Source organism: Scyliorhinus torazame, chromosome 3 (assembly GCF_047496885.1).
Source record: "Scyliorhinus torazame isolate Kashiwa2021f chromosome 3, sScyTor2.1, whole genome shotgun sequence".
NCBI classification, from domain to species: Eukaryota; Metazoa; Chordata; class Chondrichthyes; order Carcharhiniformes; family Scyliorhinidae; genus Scyliorhinus; species Scyliorhinus torazame.
Window position 1 is genome coordinate 326,579,950 of NC_092709.1, and position 23,315 is coordinate 326,603,264.

Genomic DNA, 23,315 nt, shown 5'->3' on the forward strand with positions numbered 1-23,315 from the left:
TCTCTGTAATTATTTTATGCTTATGTCTTTATCCTGAACAAAAAAAAGCAATCAGACTGGAATAGATTTGCAGGACACTGGCTAAGTTGAGAGCTTCTCTCTTATATAACAAGAAGTAATGATAAAAATACTCAGCAGGTCAGGCAGCAGCTGTGCAGAGAAACAGTTAATGTTTCCGATTGAGGTGACCTTGCATCTGTTCTGATAAAATGTCATCTTGATCTGAAGCATTAACTGTTTCTCTCACAGATGAAGCCAGATCTGCTGAGTGTTTCCAGCATGGTTTTGTTTTAAATTCAGATTACCAGTATCTGTAGTGTTTTTTCCTATTGTCTTAGCTTTTCTCTAACACCTGACTCACATGAAAGTCTACATCACAAACAGAATCAGCAATCAGACACATTCTGATAGAAAAAAAACCCCAGCCTGTTCCGAAGTTAGCAATTCCACCAGTCTACGGTAAAAAAAACACAGGACAATGTTAAACAGAGCAAACTCCAAAGATTCATCTACAGAAGTTGGAGAAACTCAGAGCCAACCCAAGGAATTCTGGGTCAAATGAGCAACATCCAACTTTTGTAATTAATTGGAGAAAAACGCAACAAAATAAAAGGAATTAAGGCTGGGAAGAAACACCAAAAGAATGGAGAATATCAGAACAAAGCTCACAGCATATTTAATACTAATAACAATCTTTATTGTCACAAGTAGGCTTACATTAATACTGCAATGAAGTTACTGTGAAAAGCCCCTAGGCGCCACATTCCGGCGCCTGTTCGGGTACAGTGAGGGAGAATTCAGAATGTTACAAATTACCTAACAGCACGTCTTTCGGGACTTGTGGGAGGAAACCGAAGCACCCAGAAGAAACCCACGTAGACACGGGGAGAATGTGCAGACTCAGCACAGACAGTGACCCAAGCCAGGAATCGAACCTGGGATCCTAGCGCTGTGAAGTCACAATGCTAATCACTGTTCGACCATGCCGCCCAATCAACAGATCCAGGCTGACACTTTGCGAGAACATTTGAAACACCATTCATTCATGTTCACAAGAATACCTTTGATTCATCAAGCAGCTTTTCCACAGCTGCAATATTTCCTGCAATTCAAGAGTGACTACATCTATGGGGAGATGGCCAAGTGGTGGTAACCCAGTGACCCAGGCAAATGCTCTGGGAACAAGTATTCAAATGCCACCATGGCAGCTGGTGGAATACTATTTCAATTAATCAATCTGGAATTGAAAGCTACAACCATGAATCTATTATCAATTATGGTTCACTAATATCCTTTTGGGAAAGAAACCTTCCCAAGAAACCTTCCTGGTCTGACCTACATGTGACCCCAGGCCCACAGCAAGGTGGTTGACCCTTATCTGCCCTCTGAAATGGCCAAGCAAACCATTCAGTTTAAGGGCAATTGAGGATGGGCAACAAATGCTGGCCCAGCCAGCGATGCCCACATCCCATGAAAGAATGTTTTTAAACTCTGGAAGTTGTAAAGCAGTTTTGAACGTCCTGAAGTTGTGAAAAACGCTACATAAATGAAATCTTTCCCTATTGTCGAGTATTATTATTATGCATCTTCTTATAGAAATTCATTGCTGATGTTATCCGTAAGTGCTGCGATGTAATTAGTTGTTGTTACCGGTATATATTCGTATTTAAGTGCTATTAGTAGAATCCAATTAACCAATTATCCAATGCTTAACTAGTTGCTCCCATTTGAAAGTCCATACTGTATTTTAAACTTTGTTATTTTTATATATTAAAGACCACAAATTTTGCTGACATTTTGGTGGTCAAATCACCTAATCTTTTTGGTGACGAGAATTTTAAAAATTCAAGTTTCAGCAAGTTCAACATGAAATTTTGCAAGTTTACCAATGGAAGACAAGTTAACAGTACCATTGCTAGGTTTGTGTCTCGCTTGTGGAAGGGAACGAGAACAGGACTGAATATGTGGAAAGGTTGAAACACTTTTTCTTGGCAAATGGAATCACAGAAGAGGCTAGAAAGCACTCAATTCTCCTCAGCATGTGTGGAGCAAAGAATTACAAGCTAGTGAGAAATTTAGCTACACCCACGGAAACCAGACGACATTTCATTTGTGGATTTAGTTAAACTCGTTCAGAATCACCACAATCCTAAGCCCTCAGTAATTGTTCAATGGTTCAAATTCCACAGTCATTTTCGGAAGACAGTACAGTCTGTAATTAACTTTGTTGCTGAATTGCGCCAGCTCTCTGAACATTGCAGGTTTGGGGTAGTTTTGGTAGGCATGTTTTGGGACAGACTAATTTGTAGCATTAATAAGGACAGCATTCGGCGGCATTTCCTGGAAGAAGTCACACTTAGTTTTAAGAAGGCTCTAAAAATGTCTCAGGGCATGGAAATGGCCGTCAATAATGCAAAGGCTATTCAGAAGGGGACCGGTTTAGCTCAGTTGGCTGGTTTGTGATGCGGAGCGAAGCCAGGAACGTGGGTTCAATTCCTGTACCGGCTGGTTATTCATGAAGTCCCACCTTCTCACCCTTTTCCTTTGTCTGAATTGTGGTGATCCTCAGGTTAAATGCCCCCCTAGTCAGCTCACCCATCAAAGCGGAAAGCAGGTTATTGGTCATCTGGGACTTTGGTGACTTTACTTAACTTTATTCAGAAGGCCAATGGCGGCAGTAGGCGGGGTGCACTGCATGTATTAGAAACACCTGGCAGTAAAAAGATGACGTCAGTGGAATGTTTTAGGTGTGGAGGGTCACACAATGCGAATCATTTTAAGTTTACGGATCTTGTTTGTCACAAATGCAACAATAAGATGCATTTAGCGAAGAAGCGCCGGGGTGCAAAGAGAAAATTGAATGCTGAGCAGGGAACTTCAAATGCAAGGAAGCCTCAGTCACCAGCGCTTCGCTTGGAAAGCTCAGACCAGGCAGAGGAGCACTATTACAACATGTTTAATATGAATGAGGGGTACACAGAGCCTACTTATGCTACAGTGAAGGTCAATGGACAGAAAATCAAGATGGAGGTGGACACATGAGCCTCTGCATCAGTATTCAGTGAGGAAATCTTCAGGAAGATTTGGAGCTCTAAGCAGGCTCCAGCTCTTACTCAGGCAACAATCAACCTTTGGATGGACATCGGCGAGACTATACCATTGCTTGGAGCGTTAGAAGTAGATATTGCATATATCAGCCAAGAAGCAAGAGCAAGGCTCCTAGTAATAAAAGGGCATGGGCTGAGTCTGCTAGGACGTGACTGACTCAGGAAAAGTCAGTATTGTATCGCACCAAATAACTACGAGACTCTCACCAGCTGGATTATTGATCAGTAGAAGACCAATGTCTCACCTGGATCTGCTACAAAGCAAAAGTAGGAAAGGGGCAAGAAAAGCAGAAGGCGAGATATGATAATCATGTTAAGGAGGGCTGTTTTAAACCGAATGATTGTTTACATCAGGAATTTTGGCAGTAACCAGCACGGACTACCTGGAGTTATTCTTAATCAATGTCGTGCGGTATCTTTGGCTGTGAAATTGAACATTGGAAGAGTTGTATTTCAGATTTCCAGCATCTGCGGCATTTTGTTTTTATTTAGTGAATTAAATACTGTGTTTAACATTGTAATTTTTTAAAAACGAGATGCCCACAAAGTGGCTTTGCACCTTTAAAAAAATGTTAAATCAAAAAGCCTCCTTGATGGTACCCAAATGGGCACAAATCTCGTCATGCTCGTTTGTTTATTCTGCCGTGCGGACAGTCCACAAGACCATAAGACATAGGAGCGGAAGTAAGGCCATTTGGCCCATCGAGTCCACTCCACCATTCAATCATGGCTGATTTCAACTCCATTTACCTGCTCTCTCTCCATAGCCCTTAATTCCTCGAGAAATGAAGAATTTATCAACTTCTGTCTTAAAAACACTCAACGTCCCGGCCTCCACCGCCCTCTGTGGCAATGAATTCCACAGACCCACCACTCTCTGGCTGAAGAAATTTCTCCTCATCTCTGTTCTAAAGTGACTCCCTTTTATTCTAAGGCTGTGCCCCCGGGTCCTAGTCTCCCCTGCTAATGGAAACAACTTCCCGACGTTCACCCTATCTAAGCCATTCATTATCTTGTAAGTTTCTATTAGATCTCCCCTCAACCTCCTGAACTCCAATGAATATAATCCCAGGATCCTCAGACGTTCATCGTATGTTAAGCCTACCATTCCTGGGATCATCCGTGTGAATCTCCGCTGGACACACTCCAGTGCCAGTATGTCCTTCCTGAGGTGTGAGGCACAAAATTGCTCACAGTATTCTAAATGGGGCCTAACTAATGCTTTATAAAGCTTCAGAAGTACATCCCTGCTTTTATATTCCAAGCCTCTTGAGATAAATGACAACATTGCATTTGCTTTCTTAATTACGGACTCAACCTACAAGTTTACCTTTAGAGAATCCTGGACTAGGACACACAAGTCCCTTTGCACTTCAGCATTATGAATTTTGTCACCGTTTAGAAAATAGTCCATGCCTCTATTCTTTTTTCCAAAGTGCAAGGCCTCGCACTTGCCCACGTTGAATTTCATCAGCCATTTCTTGGACCACTCTCCTAAACTGTCTAAATCTTTCTGCAGCCTCCCCGTCTTCTCCATACTACCTGCCCCATCACCTATCTTTGTATCATCGGCAAACTTAGCCAGAATGCCCCCAGTCCCGTCATCTAGATCGTTAATATATAAAGAGAACAGCTGTGGCCCCAACACTGAACCCTGCGGGACACCACTCGTCACTGGTTGCCATTCCAAAAAAGAACCTTTTATCCCAACTCTCTGCCTTCTGCCTGACAGCCAATCGTCAATCCATGTTAGTACCTTGCCTCGAATATAATGGGCCCTTATTTTACTCAGCAGTCTCCCGTGAGGTACCTTATCAAAGGCCTTTTGGAAGTCAAGGTAGATAACATCCATTGGCTCTCCTTGGTCTAACCTATTTGTTATCTCTTCAAAGAACTCGAACAGGTTTGTCAGGCACGACCTCCCCTTACTAAATCCATGCTGACTTGTCCTAATCCGACCCTGCACTTCCAAGAATTTAGAAATCTCATCCTTAACAATGGATTCTAGAATCTTGCCAACAACCGAGGTTAGGCTAATTGGCCTATAATTTTCCATCTTTTTCCTTGTTCCCTTCTTGAACAGGGGGGTTACAACAGCGATTTTCTAATCCTCTGGGACTTTCCCTGACTCCAGTGATTTTTGAAAGATCATAACTAACGCCTCCACTATTTCTTCAGCTATCTCCTTTAGAACTCTAGGATGTAGCCCATCTGGGCCCGGAGATTTATCAATTTTTAGACCTCTTAGTTTCTCTAGCACTTTCTCCTTTGTGATGGCTACCATATTCAACTCTGCCCCCTGACTCTCCTGAATTGTTGGGATATTACTCATGTCTTCTACTGTGAAGACTGACGCAAAGTACTTATTTAGTTCCTCAGCTATTTCCTTGTCTCCCATCACTAGATTACCAGCGTCATTTTGGAGTGGCCCAATGTCTACTTTTGCCTCACGTTTGTTTTTAATGTATTTAAAGAAACTTTTATTATCATTCCTAATGTTACTGGCTAGCCTACCTTCATAATTGATCCTCTCGTTCCTTATTTCTCTCTTTGTTAGTCTTGGAAGTGGAGGCAGCTTCCGACATACGTTTTTCAAAATAAACACAGAGTTGCAAAATCTCGATTTTCCCTCGACAAACCTCGAGCTTTTATATTTGTCTGGCTGGTTTTAGTAAGTCTAGCGCAAATTCTACCACTTACCATCCAGCCTCACAACTTTGATGAAATAGCAGAGGGTAGCTGGAAGCTTTACACACCACCCTGGCAAGGCGCAGCATCTAGATACAGAAATCCCTTGACCAGGCAGCCATTCTTGTAAAGCTGATCTCAAATAAACCTGGCGGCAGGCTCAATGTACACAACCTGAAGTTGTCAAACAGTGCAAGTTTCTGTGGCAGCAGTACCAGTACTATTTGTACCTTGAATCATAGATCATAGAATCATAGAATTTACAGTGCAGAAGGAGGCCATTTGGCCCCAGCTAAGTCCACATCTCCACCCTATCCCCACAACCCCACCTCACCTTTTTGGATACTAAGGGTAATTTATCATGGCCAATCCACCTAACTGCACATCTTTGGACAGTGAGAGGAAACCCCGGCACTCGGAGGGAACCCAGGCAGACATGGGGAGAACATGCAGACTCTGCACAGACAGTGACCAAGCCGGGAATCGAACCTGGGACTCTGGAGCTGTGAAGCAACTGTGCTAACCACTGTGCTACCGTGCAGCCACAATACAAAGAAAATCAACGAAGGAAAGAAAAGACATAAAAAAAGACCCGAATAGTGAGCCTGGGGAGCGTCAGTCACTGGGAAAGGAATAAAAGTGGGTGAAATATGCAGAGATGGGGAAAAGTTAACAAATGGAGGGTACAAAAGCACAAAATAAACTGGGAGGATAAAGAAATATTGGAGATAAGCAATGAATAAAAATTATATTGGGAAAACTGGAAGCACTTCAGGCTAAATCGGACTTGGTAAATTCAGTCTAACAAAACTTCATCACAAACAAAATAATGCACAAAATCCATCGCCCATATTAAAGTATGCATACAGACAATTCAGTTCAGAAAAAAGTGGAAAAATACAAGAGGGGGACAGTAAGTACACTGAACCAGAGTCAAGTACCCCTCTCCCCAAAAAGCACATGCATATGGAGTGAGCCATTTAGCTTCTCAAGCCACTCCACCAATCACGGAGACCAAGCCTGACCTGCCACCGAGCTCCATACCTGCCTTTACCCCATATCCCTCAACATATTTGTGAAGCAACAATATCAATCTCGGATGTAAAATTTACAGTTGAATATGTATTAATTGCTGTTTGTGCAAGAGATCTACAAACTTGCATCACACATTTGGACGAGACATTAAAGCGAAGCACCAGCTGCCTGCTCGGGTGAATATAAAGGATTCCCATGGCACTATTTTAAAGAGTTATCTCCGGTGTCCTGGCAATATTTCTCCCTCCCATTTTGAAATGTCTGTAATGCTTCTTTGACCGTATTGAAGTACCTCAGAGGGCAACATGATATATTGTCATGCGAGAGTACCTTTAAGAAATATGTGTTTATAAATGGGCATGTATATAAATATCTGTAGAGTGCCTTTAAGAAATGGGTGTTTACTACTGCAGTGATGTCAGAGAGTGGGTGGAGCTGGGCTGTCTGTCAACTTTTTACTTTCGTTTTAGGCTGTTTGCTGCAGCGTGTGTTTTAGTTTCGTTTTCAGTGTTGAAGCTGAAGCCAGGCAGAGCAGCTGTACTGTTGATCTCGCTGCCATGAAAAAACTATCTCTTGATCATTTGGTGAATTCAGAATTATAAATGTTTTCAGTAGTGACTTTAACTTGATGTGCTTCTGTTAAAGGTTTTGTTTTTAAGTCGTATGGATGTTAAAGGGAAAGCGCAAATGATTACTTAGTGTTTTATTCTTTGGGGTTGTATTTGAATTAATGGTTGCTAAGATGTTCATTGTATGTTTTAAAAAGGTTAACTTGAGTTCATAGAATAAACATTGTTTTGCTTTAAAAAATACTTTTCCATTTCTGCTGTACCACACCTGTAGAGTGGGCCTTGTGCTCCCCATACCACAATCTATTAAAAGTTGTGGGTCAGGTAAACTCCATGATACACTTTGGGGATCTTTAAACTCTGGCCCATAACAATATGTAGAAAACCTCAATATTATTACACTTTGTGTGATGGACATTTTGAAATGTTTGTCATATTCTCAGATATTTTACCAATTGAGTATATATTTGCAACAAAATAAAATACTTATCCCTCAATCAACATCACAAGAATAGATTATTTGGTCATCATCACCTTGGAGTTTTCGACAGCTTACTGTGTGCAAACTGCCGCGTTTCCAGCATTACAACAGATATTGCATTTCGCAGTTTACTCAGTTGGCTGAATAGCTGGTTCATGATGTCAAGCTAGGCCAGCAGCATGGGTTCAATTCCCGTACAGGTTATTCATGAAGGTACACCTTCTCAACTTTGTCCCTTGCGCGAGGTATGGTGACCCTCAGGTTAAATCATCACCAATCAGCTCTCCCTCTCAAAGGGGAAAGCAGCTTATGGTCATCTGGGACTATGACGACTTTGCTTACATTTCAAAAGTAGCTCAATAGTTCACAGAATTGTTATGGTTCCAAAAGAGGCCGTTTGGCCCATCATGTTTGTACTGGCTCTCCAAACTGGCCATTCCCTTGCCTTCTTCCCATACCTCTGTATATTGTTTCTATTCAAGTAATCACCAAATGCCCTCTTGAATGCCTCACTTGAACCGACCACCACCACACTTTCAGACAGTGCATTCCAGACCCTAACCACTGTGTGTGAAAAAGTATTTTCTCATATCACATTTGCTTCTTTTGCAAATCACTTTAAATCTGTTCCCTCTCTTTCTTGATTCTTTTACGAACAGGAACAGTTTATCTTCTTATTGTCACAATCTTTATTGTCACAAGTAGGCTTACATCAACACTGCAATGAAGTTGTGAAAAGCCCCTAGTCGCCACATTCCAGCATTTGTTTGGGTACACGGAGGGAGAATTCAGAATGTCCAATTCACCTAACAGCATGTCTTTCGGAACTTGTCGGAGGAACTGGAGCACCCGGAGGAAACCCACACAGACACAGGGAGAATGTGCAGACTCCGCACAGACAGTGATCCAAGCCGGGAATCGAACCTGGAACGCTGGCACTGTGAAGCAACAGTGCTAACCACTGTGCTACTTCTCAGCCTTCTCTAATTAATCTTCATACCTGAAGTCTCTCATCCCTGGAACCATTCTTGTAAACCTCTTCTGCACTCCTTCCAATGCTTTCACATCCTTCCTATAGTGTGGTACCCAGAACTGCACACAATACTCCAGCTGAGGTCCAACTAATATCTTGTATTAGATCAGCATTACCTCCTTGCTCTTGTACTCTTTGTCCCCCTTTCCTTCCTTTTCTGAACACCTAACACCCAGTCTTTATTTTTTACAGATGCCCCATAGAAAGCATCCTATCAGGCTGCATCACAGCCTGGTATGGCAACTGCTCGGCCCAGGACCACAAGAAACTTCAGAGAGTCGTGAACACTGCCCAGTCCATCACACGAACCTGCCTCACATCCATTGACTCCATCTACACCTCCCGCTGCCTGGGGAAAGCGGGCAGTATAATCAAAGATCCCTCCCACCTGGCTTACTCACTCTTCCAACTTCTTCCATCGGGCAGGAGATACAGAAGTCTGAGAACACGCACGAACAGACTCAAAAACAACTTCTTCCCCACTGTCACCAGACTCCTAAATGCCCCTCTTATGGACTGATTTCATTAACATTACACTCTGTATGCTTCATCCGATGCCAGTGCTTTTGTAGTTACATTGTATATGTTGTGTTGCCCTATTATGTATTTTCTTTTATTCCCTTTTCTTCTCATGTACTGAATGATCTGTTGAGCTGCTCGCAGAAAAATACTTTTCACTGTACCTCGGTACACGCAACAATAAACAAATCCAATCCAATCCAATCCTTGAGCCAGGTCTCATCACCATAACATCATGTTTCCACAACACAATCTGTGCCTGTACCTCCCAATCTTATTTACCATACACTGCATTCACATACCTGCTCAGTAACCCGGACGTAAATGTTAATACTTAATCCCTTAGTCCAACTTCACCTATTCATAGAATCCCTACAGTGCAGGAGGCCATTCGGTCCATCGAGTCAGTTTCAACTCTCGGAAAGAGCACCCTTCCTGGGCCCACTCCCCCACCCGACCCCTGTCACCACCTAACCTGCACATCCCTGAATATTAACAGGCAATTGATCATGGCCAATCCATCTAACCTTCACATCTTTGGACTGAGAGAGGAAACCAAAGCACCCAGAGGAAACCCACGCAGTCACGGGAATAATGTACAAACTCCACACAATCACCCAAGGTTGGAATTGAACCCGGGTCCCTGAAGCTGTGAGGCAGTGCTAACCTACTGTTCTTTATATGAGTGCTTTCAGTCCCATTCAGTGCATCCTAGTATTCCTCTCGAATACTTCTTGGTTCCCACACCCGTCATGTTAGCTTAAAATGTTACCCACCCACCCCCATACCCCGGTCATATTAACTTAAACATGTTCCCCAAGAAGGCCTAGCTCCAGAAATTCTAATTGCCGGAGCCATCCTTCTTCCTACCCAAGTCACTAGTACCACACCCTCTGGCTGTTCACCCTAACGCAGAGGAATTTACCGCAGCCACTCTGTGACATCCTTGGCTCTGGCACCAGGAACGCAACATACCATCCTGGAGTCTATGGCCACAGAAACATTTGTCTGTTCCACTAACTAACGGCATGGTAGCACACTGGTTAGCACTGCTGCTTCACAGCACCAGGGTCCCAGGTTCGACTCCCGGCTCGGGTCACTGTCTGTGCGGAGTCTGCACATTCTCCCCGTGTCTGCGTGGGTTTCCTCTGGGTGCTCCGGTTCCTCCGACAAGTCCCGAAAGACGTGCTTGTTAGGTGAATTGGACATTTTGAATTCTCCCTCGGTGTACCCGAACAGGCGCCGGAACGTGGCGACATGGGGATTTCACAGTAACTTCATTGTAGTGTTACTGCAAGCCTATTTATCACACTAATAAAGATTAGTATTAGTGGTTCTATTCCAAATTTCGGGGACGAGACAAAAAAAACTTTATATATATATATATATATATAAATATAGATAAAAGACTAGAATTCGGAAAGCAAGTCCAAGACACATGAAGAAGCTGGACGGCAGAAGTGTCAAGTGGTGGAGAGGACTGGGCGGGTGTCGGAGGAATCTGGCCCCGAGTGTAAGAGACCAGCCCCACCTCCCTGTGTGGGTGAGGGGGGGGTCACTCTGCGGCCTACACACTGAGGCTTCCCCGTCAAAGAGCAACAGCTGTGAGGGACAGTGGGGTGGCCGGAGCCGCGCTGTCCGCACTCGGCCACCGGGAGCCGGGCTTCGGGCCGCCGCCGCGGGTAAAGACTCACCGAGGAGCCGCGCCAGCAGCCCGCGATACGCCATCCCCGCCTCCCCGCACGGCCGGCGGTCACTCGTCCCAATGACAACCCGCCAGGACCCCGCCCTCCCACAGCTGCCCCCGGAGCACGCCTGAACCCAGCACCGCCCGCCAACCCCGGCAGACTGCCCGCCCAGGGCTCGCTCTCCTTTCCACCAGAATCCCCGACCCGTTCGATTCTCAGAACGGCTTTGGGTTGTATTTGTGTTTTTGTCTCAGGCGCTGCGCTGGGCGAGGTAGGGTCCTAAATGAACGGGGGGGTTCTGGGACTTCCGGGTGGCCTCCTCGGGCCGGGTAAATAAAAGGAAACTAGCGCGGATGCCGGAATGTCAAACAAAAAAAATCAGCAAATGCTGCACAATCTCAGCAGGTCTGACAGCATCTGTGGAGAGAGAGCGAGGAGGGAGTGCAATGATATGTATATAGGCATAAAACTAAAGGGTTAATTATTACATCTCAGTAATGTAAACACTAGAGGGCACCACCAGTTACTAGTATACATCTCAGACCTCAGGGAATCTTGGGTCGTGTTAGCAGAGGCGAGAGATAGATAACGACTCAGGACTAGTTCAGATTACAGAAAATTAGAACGTGCCATTCATTAGTTAACACTTAATTATAGATTATAATTTAACAGACTCCGTCTTACTTTATTAATAGTTACAGCTCTGTAGAGTGTGCAAACTGTGTTTAATGTAATCATTATCCAATAAATCAGTTTTACTTCAAGTTAAAGATTGGTGGTTTCTTTATCATCGTGCCATCAGACCATTCTGGATTATGAGGCAAAGAGTAACGACATATTACCACAAAGTGTACAATAACAGGGAGTTAACTTTTCGAGCCTGGTTGGCTCTTTGTCAAAGGTCAGGTGTGAATGTTGCAGCAACTCTGCCAGCACCTGTAATAGGGAAGGGGAAACAAAACAGCTTTAAAGCTATGCGTGCAGACCTACAATGCTGCACCGTTGAATACATTTGTACAGCTGGGATAGACAAGATTTTTGGGCCTCGGTTGTTGTGTTCTGTAATCCAACCGTTGTAATGATGTACACAGAACATATGATTGTTTAACTGGGAAGATGATTTATTAACGAACACGTGGAAAGATAAGGAACTACAATACCGACGATGGCTACAAAATAAATTCAGTGAAATTTCCGCAAGCTACTCGAAGCGCGATTATCTTCTTGCACGACTTACTACCAACTGGTGAGTATCATGTGTCATGTGATGGATCTCAAATGTCACCTGCTGATGGGAGGTCGTACCGATAACTATGCACATTGATGGACAACTATATACATTGATGTGAACATACATATCACCACATAAGAGAGTTTAAGAGATACGGGGGGAAGCAGGCAGGATAATTGAGTTCAAGGGGCAGCATGGTAGCACAGTGGCGAGCGCTATTGCTTCATACGCCAGGGTCTCAGGTTCGATTTCCGGCTTGGGTCACTGTCTATGCGGGGTCTGCACGTTTTCCCCGTGTCTGCGTGGGTTTCCTTCGGGTACTCCAGTTTCCTCCCACAAGTCCCCAAAGACGTGCTGCTAGGTGAATTGGACATTCTGAATTCTCCCTCTATGTACCCGAACAGGTGCCGGGGTGTGGTGACTAGGGGATTTTCACAGTAACTTATTGCAGTGTTAATGTCATCCTATTTGTGACAATAAAGATTATTATTAAGTCTAAGATCAGCCCCCATTCGAACTGAATGACACAGCATTCTGGATGGTCCATGTGCTCTACTGCTTCTCGTATTTCGCATGTTCTTAAATAAAAGTAAAATAATGCGAATGCTGGAAATCTGAAATAAAAACAGAAAATGCTTGGTAATCTCAGCAGGTCTTGCAGCATCTGGGGAGAGAGGAACAGAGTTAAAAGATTTGAGCCTATTTGAAGAGTCACACAGACTCAAAACTGCATAAGATAAAGATGCATGGCATTAAGGGTAAAGTAGTAGCATGGATAGAGGATTGGTTCATTAATAGAAAGGAAAGAGTGAGGATTAATGGGTGTTTCTCTGGTTGGCAATCAGTAGCTAGTGGTGTCCCTCAGGGATCAGTGTTGGGCCCACAACTGTTCACAATTTACATAGATGATTTGGAGTTGGTGACCAAGTGTATTGTGTCCAAGTTTGCAGACGACACTAAGATGAGTGGTAAAGCAAAAAGTGCAGAGGATACCGGAGGTCTGCAGAGGGATTTCGATAGGTTAGGTGAATGGGCTAGGGTCTGGCAGATGGAATACAATGTTGACAAATGAGAGGTTATCCATTTTGGTAGGAATAACAGCAAAAAGGATTATTATTTAAATGATAAAATATTAAAACATGCCGCTGTGCAGCAGTCGCAAAAAGTTGGTTTACAGGTGCAACAGGTGATTAAGAAGGCGAATGGAATTTTGTCCTTCGTTGCTCGAAGGATGGAGTTTAAGACTAGGGCGGTCATGCTGCAATTGTATAAGGTGTTAGTGAGGCCACATCTGGAGTATTGTGTTCAGTTTTGGTCTCCTTACCTGAGAAAGGACATACTGACACTGGAGGGTGTGCAGAGGAGATTCACTAGGTTAATCCCAGAGCTGAAGGGGTTGGATTACGAGGAGAGGTTGAGTAGACTGGGACTGTACTCGTTGGAATTTAGAAGGATGAGGGGGGATCTTATAGAAACGTATAAATTTATGAAGGGAATAGATAGGATAGATGCGGGCAGGTTGTTTCCACTGGCGGGTGAAAGCAGAACTAGGGGGCATAGCCTCAAAATAAGGGGAAGTAGATTTAGGACTGAGCTTAGGTGGAACTTCTTCACCCAAAGGGTTGTGAATCTATGGAATTTCTTGCCCAGTGAAGCAGTAGAGGCTCCTTCATTAAATTCTTTTTAAGATAAAGACAGATAGTTTTTTGAAGAATAAAGGGATTAAGGGTTATGGTGTTCGGGCCGGAAAGTGGAGCTGAGTCCAAACAAGATCAGCCATGATCTCATTGAATGGCGGAGCAGGCTCGAGGGGCCGGATGGCCTGCTCCTGCTCCTAATTCTTATGTTCTTATAAAACGTTGACAGTTTCTCTCTCCACAGGTGCTGTCAAACCTGCTGAGATTACCCAGCATTTTCTGTTTTTTGTTTGTATGTTGTAGCCACCTAAAATGTCTGATTCCCGATTAATTTGGCCAAAACCCGATGTAAAATGGCTAACCGAAAAGGCTGATGGGAAAAGCAGCCAACAGGGCACAAACGAAGCTCCTGGGAACTATAAAGATAGGGGCCAAGTTCAGATCGACCCTTCGCTCCCTTCTTCTCCTGCTCGCAACCTTCGCAAGAACCATCGACCAGAAATATAAGAACATAAGAGCATAAGAACTAGGAACAGGAGTAGGCCATCTGGCCCCTCGAGCCTGCTCCGCCATTTAATGAGATCACGGCTGATCTTTGCGGACTCAGCTCCACTCTCCGGCCCGTATACCATATCCCCGAATCCCTTTATTCTTTAGAAAGGCATCTATCTTTTTCTTAAAAACAAAGAACAAGAACAAAGAACAAAGAAATGTACAGCACAGGAACAGGCCCTTCGGCCCTCCAAGCCCGTGCCGACCATGCTGCCCTACTAAACTACAATCTTCTACACTTCCTGGGTCCGTATCCCTCTATTCCCATCCTATTCATGTATTTGTCAAGATGCCCCTTAAATGTCACTATCGTCCCTGCTTCCACCACCTCCTCCGGTAGCGAGTTCCAGGCACCCACTACCCTCTGCGTAAAAAACTTGCCTCGTACATCTACTCTAAACCTTGCCCCTCTCACCTTAAACCTATGCCCCCTAGTAATTGACCCCTCTACCCTGGGGAAAAGCCTCTGACTATACACTCTGTCTATGCCCCTCATAATTTTGTATACCTCTATCAGGTCTCCCGTCAACCTCCTTCGTTCCAGTGAGAACAAACCGAGTTTATTCAACCGCTCCTCATAGCTAATGCCCTCCATACCAGGCAACATTCTGGTAAATCTCTTCTGCACCCTCTCTAAAGCCTCCACATCCTTCTGGTAGTGTGGCGACCAGAATTGAACACTATTCTCCAAGTGTGGCCTAACTAAGGTTCTATACAGCTGCAACATGACTTGCCAATTCTTATACTCAATGCCCCGGCCAATGAAGGCAAGCATGCCGTATGCCTTCTTGACTACCTTCTCCACCTGTGTTGCCCCTTTCAATGACCTGTGGACCTGTACTCCTAGATCTCTTTGACTTTCAATACTCTTGAGGGTTCTACCATTCACTGTATATTCCCTACCTGCATTAGACCTTCCAAAATGCATTACCTCACATTTGTCCGGATTAAACTCCATCTGCCATCTCTCTGCCCAAGTCTCCAAACAATCTAAATGCTGCTGTATCCTCCGACAGTCCTCATCGCTATCCGCAATTCCACCAACCTTTGTGTCGTCTGCAAACTTACTAATCAGACCAGTTACATTTTCCTCCAAATCATTTATATATACTACAAAGAGCAAAGGTCCCGGCACTGATCCCTGTGGAACACCACTGGTCACAGCCCTCCAATGATAAAAGCATCCATCCATTGCTACTCTCTGCCTTCTATGGCCTAGCCAGTTCTGTATCCACCTTGCCAGCTCACCCCTGATCCCGTGTGACTTCACCTTTTGTACTAGTCTACCATGAGGGACCTTGTCAAAGGCCTTACTGAAGTCCATATAGACAACATGCACTGCCCTACCTGCATCAATCATCTTAGTGACCTCCTCGAAAAACTCTATCAAGTTAGTGAGACACAACCTCCCCTTCACAAAACCGTGCTGCCTCTCACTAATACGTCCATTTGCTTCCAAATGGGAGTAGATCCTGTCTCGAAGAATTCTCTCCAGTAGTTTCCCTACCACTGAAGTAAGGCTCACCGGCCTGTAGTTCCCGGGATTATCCTTGCTACCCTTCTTAAACAGAGGAACAACATTGGCTATTCTCCAATCCTCCGGGACATCCCCTGAAGACAGCGAGGATCCAAAGATTTCTGTCAAGGCCTCAGCCATTTCCTCTCCAGCCTCCTTCAGTATTCTGGGGTAGATTCCATCAGGCCCTGGGGACTTATCTACCTTAATATTTTTTAAGACACCCAACACCTCGTCTTTTTGGATCTCAATGTGACCCAGGCTATCTACACACCCTTCTCCAGACTCAACATCTACCAATTTCTTTTCTTTGGTGAATACTGATGCAAAGTATTCATTTAGTACCTCGCCCATTTCCTCTGGCTCCACACATAGATTCCCTTGCCTATCCTTCAGTGGGCCAACCCTTTCCCTGGCTACCCTCTTGCTTTTTATGTACGTGTAAAAAGCCTTGGGATTTTCCTTAATCCTATTTGCCAATGACTTTTCGTGACCCCTTCTTGCCCTCCTGACTCCTTGCTTAAGTTCCTTCCTACTTTCCTTATATTCCACGCAGGCTTTGTCTGTTCCCAGCCTTTTAGCCCTGACAAATGCCTCCTTTTTCTTTTTGACGAGGCCTACAATATCTCTCGTCATCCATGGTTCCCGAAAATTGCCGTATTTATCCTTCTTCCTCACAGGAACATGCCGGTCCTGAATTCCTTTCAACTGCCACTTGAAAGCCTCCCACATGTCAGATGTTGATTTGCCCTCAAACATCCGCCCCCAATCTATGTTCTTCAGTTCCCGCCTAATATTGTTATAATTAGCCTTCCCCCAATTTAGCACATTCATCCTAGGACCACTCTTATCCTTGTCCACCAGTACTTTAAAACTTACTGAATTGTGGTCACTGTTACCGAAATGCTCCCCTACTGAAACATCTACCACCTGGCCGGGCTCATTCCCCAATACCAGGTAACCAAGTAAACAAAACACGACAATGCATAAACAAATATAAATTATGTGCGCATGGTGGGTAAGGATTGCTAACTTTGTTTTTTTTTATTCCTGGAATAGGGCGACCATGTGTCCTCATACAATTCCTGCTTGAGATCTCCTATGCAAACAATCTTCTCTGAAAACACCCTATTAATGAAACACATCCATGAATTCCCAGGCATAAATTCTCATGTTGTGATATTACTTGTGGTTGAATGAAATATAGCAATGGGAGATGGTGGCGTAGTGGTAATGTTGCTAAGGTCAGGGCTATTGCTTTGAGGACACAGGTTCAAATCCAACCATGGCAGCTGGTGAAGCTTAAATTCAGTCAATAAAATCTGATTTGGTGACCATCTTTGATTGTTGTAAAAACCCATATGCTAAGGAAATCTGACGCACTCTTCTTCAGTCTTGCCTACATGTGGTTGACTCTTAGCTACCCTCTGAAATGACTTAGCACCAACCAGTTTAAGAGAAACAAGTGCTGGCATTTTCAATGATACCCACATGCCGTGAACGATTAAGAGCATATGAACATACAAATTAAGAATAGGAGTGGGTCATTTGGCCCTCGAGCCTGCTCTGCCATTCAATAAGGCCATGGCTGATCTGACTATTGCCTCAACGCTTACCTGCCTGCCCCCTGGTAACCTTGCATTTCTTCGTTAGGCAAGAATTTATCTACCGCCACCTTAAAAATATTCAATGACCTTGCCTCCACCACTCCCAGACTCACTAACTTCTGAAAGAAAATATTTCTCCTTTTCCATTTCTTACATGGGTAAGCCCCTTATTTTTCAATTGTTTCGGTCTCTCCCACAAGAGGAAAGATCTTTTCTGCATCCACTCTGTCAAGCCCCCTCAAGACCTTATACATTTTAATAACCTCTCATTCTTCTAAATTCCAGTGGACTCAGGCCCAACTTGTCCAATCTTTTGAAGCGATGGACTTGGTAAACATTTGCTAAATGCCAAAATAACCATATTCATAAAGCGTTCGAGAAAAATATTCAAAATGCGTTTATTATCATGACAGTTAATTCATTAAATGGCCCATTACATAGAGCGCACCCAAGATTCAAGATCTGGTGTAACGCCGCACAGTGGTTAGCACTGTTGCTTCACAGCGCCAGGGTCCCAGGTTCGATTCCCGGCTTGGGTCACTGTCTGTGCGGAGTCTGCACGTTCTCCCCATGTCTGCGTGGGTTTCCTCCAGGTGCTCCGATTTCCTCCCATAAATCCCGAAAGATGTGCTTGTTAGATGAATTGGACATTCTGAATTCTCCCTCTGTGTACCCGAACAGGCGCCGGAGTGTGGCGACTGGGGGATTTTCACAGTAACTTCATTGCAGTGTTAATGTAAGCCTACTTGTGACAATAATAAAGATTATTATGATTAATAGAATTGTCAAAAAAGTGTAATTGCAGCTTTAACAACCAGCTTCAAAAGGATTTCCCATGTTTTACGACTCGTAGGAAAATAAATGTTTGTATGATGTTTAATATGTCAGTCTGTATTTTCCATTTCAAGCGGAGGCAGAAAATCTATAAAATAGCGCAGAGGTACCACGAACAAAGTGGCTCGGAACCTGGTGGTTCAAGTTCTGTGAATGATCCTTTTTCACAAAATTGAGCCATTTGTGTGTGTTTAAAAAAGGGGTGTTTTGATAAATTTAGACTTGACAGCCTCCTCGAACAGGCAGCGGAATGTGGCGACTAGGGGCTTTTCACAGTAACTTCATTTGAAGCCTACTTGTGACAATAAGCGATTTTCATTTCATTTTATAATTTAGTTACATGCAACCTATTCACTGGATCCCAAATTACCCTTTGAACCATATTAGAACCAGAATTAGATATAACTTTTGGAGCTAAAGGGATCAGGGGAAATGGGGGGGGGGGGAGGCAGGATCAGGGTATTGAACTTGATGATCAGCCATGATCAGAATGAATGGCGGAGCAGGCTGAAAGGGCCGAATGGCCTCGTCCTGCTTCTATTTTCTATGTATGTTTGTATGTATTTGAATTCAACAACGATCTGGCAAAGACTCAGAACTGAATTAACAAATAATACCAAAATTTATTGAACAGAAGCAAAATAAAACAAGACACATATCAAGCAATCAATATTAATCAACTGCAGACTAATCAATCAACTTATTGGACTAAAACATATTAGCTAAATAATAATAGGAAATAAATGTCAAGTAAACTTATCAATGAAACCCTGTGGACTTCATTTGTGGACAAATGAATGACAAATCCAAAAGAATCGGACAACAACCTCAACCCTTTGCATCAACAGGCACCACCTCTGCCATCGAACGACGCTGCACCTTCTTGCGATCCATGCTGACAGGAATTGCTATCTCTGTCCCTGGCCCAGTACTACAATCTCCATCTCTGCGCTGACAGGAATTCTCACCTCTTGTCCCCTAAGTTATAAACTGGTTTCCCGTCATTTTGTGTCCACAATCATAGACCATAGAATTTACAGTGCAGGAGGAGGCCATTCGGCCCATCGAGTCTGCACCCGCCCTTGGAAGGAGCACCCTACTTAAGCTCACACCTCCACCCTATCTCAGTAACCCCACCTAACCTTTTTGGACACTAAGGGCAGTTTAGCCTGACCAATCCACCTAAGCTGCACATCTTTGGACTGTGGGAGGAAACCGGAGCACCCGGAGTAAACCCACGCAGACACGGGGAGAATGTGCAGACTCCGCACAGACTGTACCCAAGCCGAGAATCGAACCTTCGGACACCGGAGCCGTGAAGCAACTGTGCTAACCACTGCGCTACTGTGCCGCCCATCATATAATCTTCCCCTTCCAATCGTCCTTCATCACCCATTTCCTCATCTCCCAATATTTTTATAACTAATAAAGTGTTCAAAGAAATTTTAAAAATACACAATTATATGTAACGTGATACTTTCCCCCCCCCCATTAAATGACCCCTCTAGCCTGGTAAAAAGCCTGCGGGAGGTGTAGATGAAGTCAATGGATGGGAGGCAGGTTTGTGTGATGGACTGGGCTGTGTTCATGACTCTCTGTAGTTTCTTATAGTCTTGGGCCGAGCAGTTGCCAAATCAGGCTGTGAGGCAGCCCGATAGGACGCTTTCTATGGTGCATCTGTAAAAGCTGGTCAGAGTTAATGTGGACATGCCAAATTTCCTAAGTTTCCTGAGGAAGTAAAGGCGCTGTTGTGCTTTTTCCGTTGTGGTGTCGACGTGGGTGGACCAGGACAGATTTTTGGTGATGTGCATCCCCTCGGAATTTGAAGCTGTCAACCATCTCCAACTTGTAGTGATATTCAGATATCAATATGCATGATCATGTAGAGGTCTAAAACTTGAGGGGCATCGACAGAGTGGATAATCAGAGGCTTTTTCCCAGGGTAGAGGGGTCAATTGCTAGGGGGCATAGGTTTAAGGTGAGAGGGGCAAGGTTTAGAGGAGATGTACGAGGCAGGTTTTTTTACACAGAGGGTAGTGGGTGCCTGGAACTCGCTGCCGGAGGAAGTGGTGGAAGCAGGGACGATAGTGACATTTAAGGGGCATCTTGACAAATACATGAATAGGATGGGAATAGAGGGATACGGACCCCAGAAGTGCAGAAGATTTTAGATTAGATGGGCAGCATGGTCGGCACAGGCTTGGAGGGCCGAAGGGCCTGTTCCTGTGTTGTACTTTTCTTTGTTCAATGTATGTAAATGTAGTACAGTCATTTCAACACTAGATGGCTCATAGTCAGATACTATAAGAACTGATTTCCCGCCTTTTCTAAGTCAGATGATCATGATGATGTGATTCAGAACAGTGAACAAGCAAGACATAGAACAGCTAGAGTGTGGGAAGTTAGAACTAGTTTGTCATAATAGTGTATAGTTATCTGAATTTTACTTTAATTCTTTATTGTTAGTTTAGTATTGAGTAAAAGGACTCACAGTTTATTATTTTATTACTCATTAAATAGTTAATCTTTCAACAAGAAGACTATTGGTCATTTTACCATCCTGGTGGATTCAAGAGTAATATATATATTTTAGATAAGTTATTATTCAAAATATAACACACCTAGGCACCATTGATGCAGACAGGGGTGTGTACAACACTTTGCTTCCTGAAGTCAATGAATAGCTGTTTAGTTTTGCTGGCATTGAGGGAGAGATTGTTGGTGTTACACCATTCCACTTCGCTCTCGATCTCCCTCCTGTTCTTGACTCATCATTTAAACAGTGGCTAGATCTTGTCCTGCTGAAAGTCGCTGGATCTTTGGTTGGCCCACCATAACCCCCACATTCAGGCAGAACACCCTAACAAGTGTTGTTCACATCCTCGGGGCACCCACAGGGCTTTACAGCCAATTGAATATTTTTGGAGTGCAGTTGCTGTTGCAATGAAGGTGGTGTGTACTCGGGGACAGGCCATTGCGATGATTGACAGCATATCACAACGATACAGGCTGAGCATCATATCCACTTTCATTAAGGCTGGCAGCAGGGAATTTTTGTGACTGGGTTCGACCTGTGCAAAATATAGTCTGCCGCTGTTGTTGTCAGGGATTATTGCAAAGACTCACAAGCTGAGGATGTCATTGGCAGGGCAAAGCAATACATTCACTATTGCAATGGAGAGGGATAGGGCCATACGGCAGGGCAAGGTTTATAATTGGTGGAGGGGTAATTATGATGCGATTAGGCAAGAATTAGGGAGCATAAAATGGGAACAGAAACTGTCAGGCAAAGGCACAAATGAAAAGTGGAGCTTGTTCAAGGAACAAATACTGCGTGTCCTTGATAGGCATGTCCCTGTCAGGCAGGGAGGAAATGGCCGTGTGAGGGAACCATGGTTCACAAAAGAGGTTGAATGTCTTGTCAAGAGGAAAAAGGAAGAGTATGTAAGGCTGAGAAAACAAGGTTCAGTAGGGTCGCTTGAGGATTACAAGGTAGCAAGGAATGAGCTGAAAAAAGGGCTTAGGAGAGCTAGGAGGGGGCATGAGACGTCCTTAGCGGGTAGGATCAAGGAAAACCCCAAGGCTTTTTACTCTTATGTGAGAAATAAAAGAATGACCAGAGTGAGGGTAGGGCCGGTCAAGGACAGTAGTGGGAACTTGGGCATGGAGTCAGAAGAAATAGGAGAGGCGTTGAATGAATACTTTTCTTCAGTGTTCACAAAGGAAAGGGGCCATGTTTTTCAGGATGAGAGTGTGATACAGGTGGGTAGGCTGGAGGAGGTAGATGTTCTGAGGAAGGATGTATTAGCAATTTTGAAAAAACCTGAGGGTCGACAGGTCCCCTGGGCCAGATGGGATATACCCAAGGATTCGTTGGAGGCAAAGGATGAGATTGCAGAGCCTGTGGCTTTGATGTTTGGGTCCTCGCTGTCCACGGGGATAGTGCCAGAGGACTGGAGAGTGGAGAATGTTGTTCCTCTGTTCAAGAAAGGGAATAGGAATGACCCTGGTAATTATAGGCCAGTTAGACTTACTTCGGTGGTCGGTAAGATAATGGAAAAGGTCCTGAAGGATAGGATTTATGACCATTTGGAAAGATGCAGCTTAATCCGGGATAGTCAACATGGATTTGTGACGGGTAGGTCTTGCCTCACAAATCTGATTGAATTCTTTGAGGAGGTAACTAAGTGTGTAGATGAAGGTAGAGCAGTTGATGTCGTATACATGGATTTTAGTAAGGCGTTTTTTTTTTTTTAAATATATTTTATTGAAATTTTTTTCCAAAGAACAATCTTTCCCTCTTACAAAGCAAACGAAACAATAACAAAACAGAATTTTTTAACAATACACAGGTAACAAAACCCATTGTCTATTGACCTAAACTAAACTAACCCCCCCCCCCCCTCCCCCTGGGTTGCTGCTGCTGGTCATCTGTCTTCCCTCTAACGTTCCCCTAGGTAGTCGAGAAATGGCTGCCACCACCTGGTGAACCCTTGAGCCGAACCTCTCAGGGCAAACTTTATCTGCTCCAGCTTAATGAACCCCGCCATACCATACCAGGCCTCCAGTCCGGGGGGTTTCGCCTCCTTCCACATGAGTAGGATCCTGCGCCGGGCTACTAGGGACGCAAGGGCCATGACATCGGCCTCTTTCGCCTCCTGCACTCCCGGCTCTTCCGCAACTCCAAATAGAGCTAACCCCCAGCCTGGTTTGACCCGGGCCTTCACCACCTGCGAAATCACTCCCGTCACTCCCTTCCAATACCCTTCCAGTGCCGGACACACCCAAAACATATGTGCGTGGTTTGCCGGGCTCCCG

General features: G+C 44.3%; 1 protein-coding gene across 1 annotated transcript in view; it reads right to left on the reverse strand.

Annotated features, from left to right (window-relative positions):
• suclg1 (succinate-CoA ligase GDP/ADP-forming subunit alph) overlaps positions 1-11,239 on the reverse strand; it is an 80,978-nt gene extending 69,739 nt beyond the window's left edge. Inside the window, exon 1 of the mRNA XM_072497641.1 lies at positions 11,127-11,239. Coding sequence (XP_072353742.1) covers positions 11,127-11,160 — 34 coding nt within the window. The 5' untranslated portion in view covers positions 11,161-11,239. The remainder of the gene's footprint in view (positions 1-11,126) is intronic.
• Positions 11,240-23,315: the final 12,076 nt, after the last annotated feature.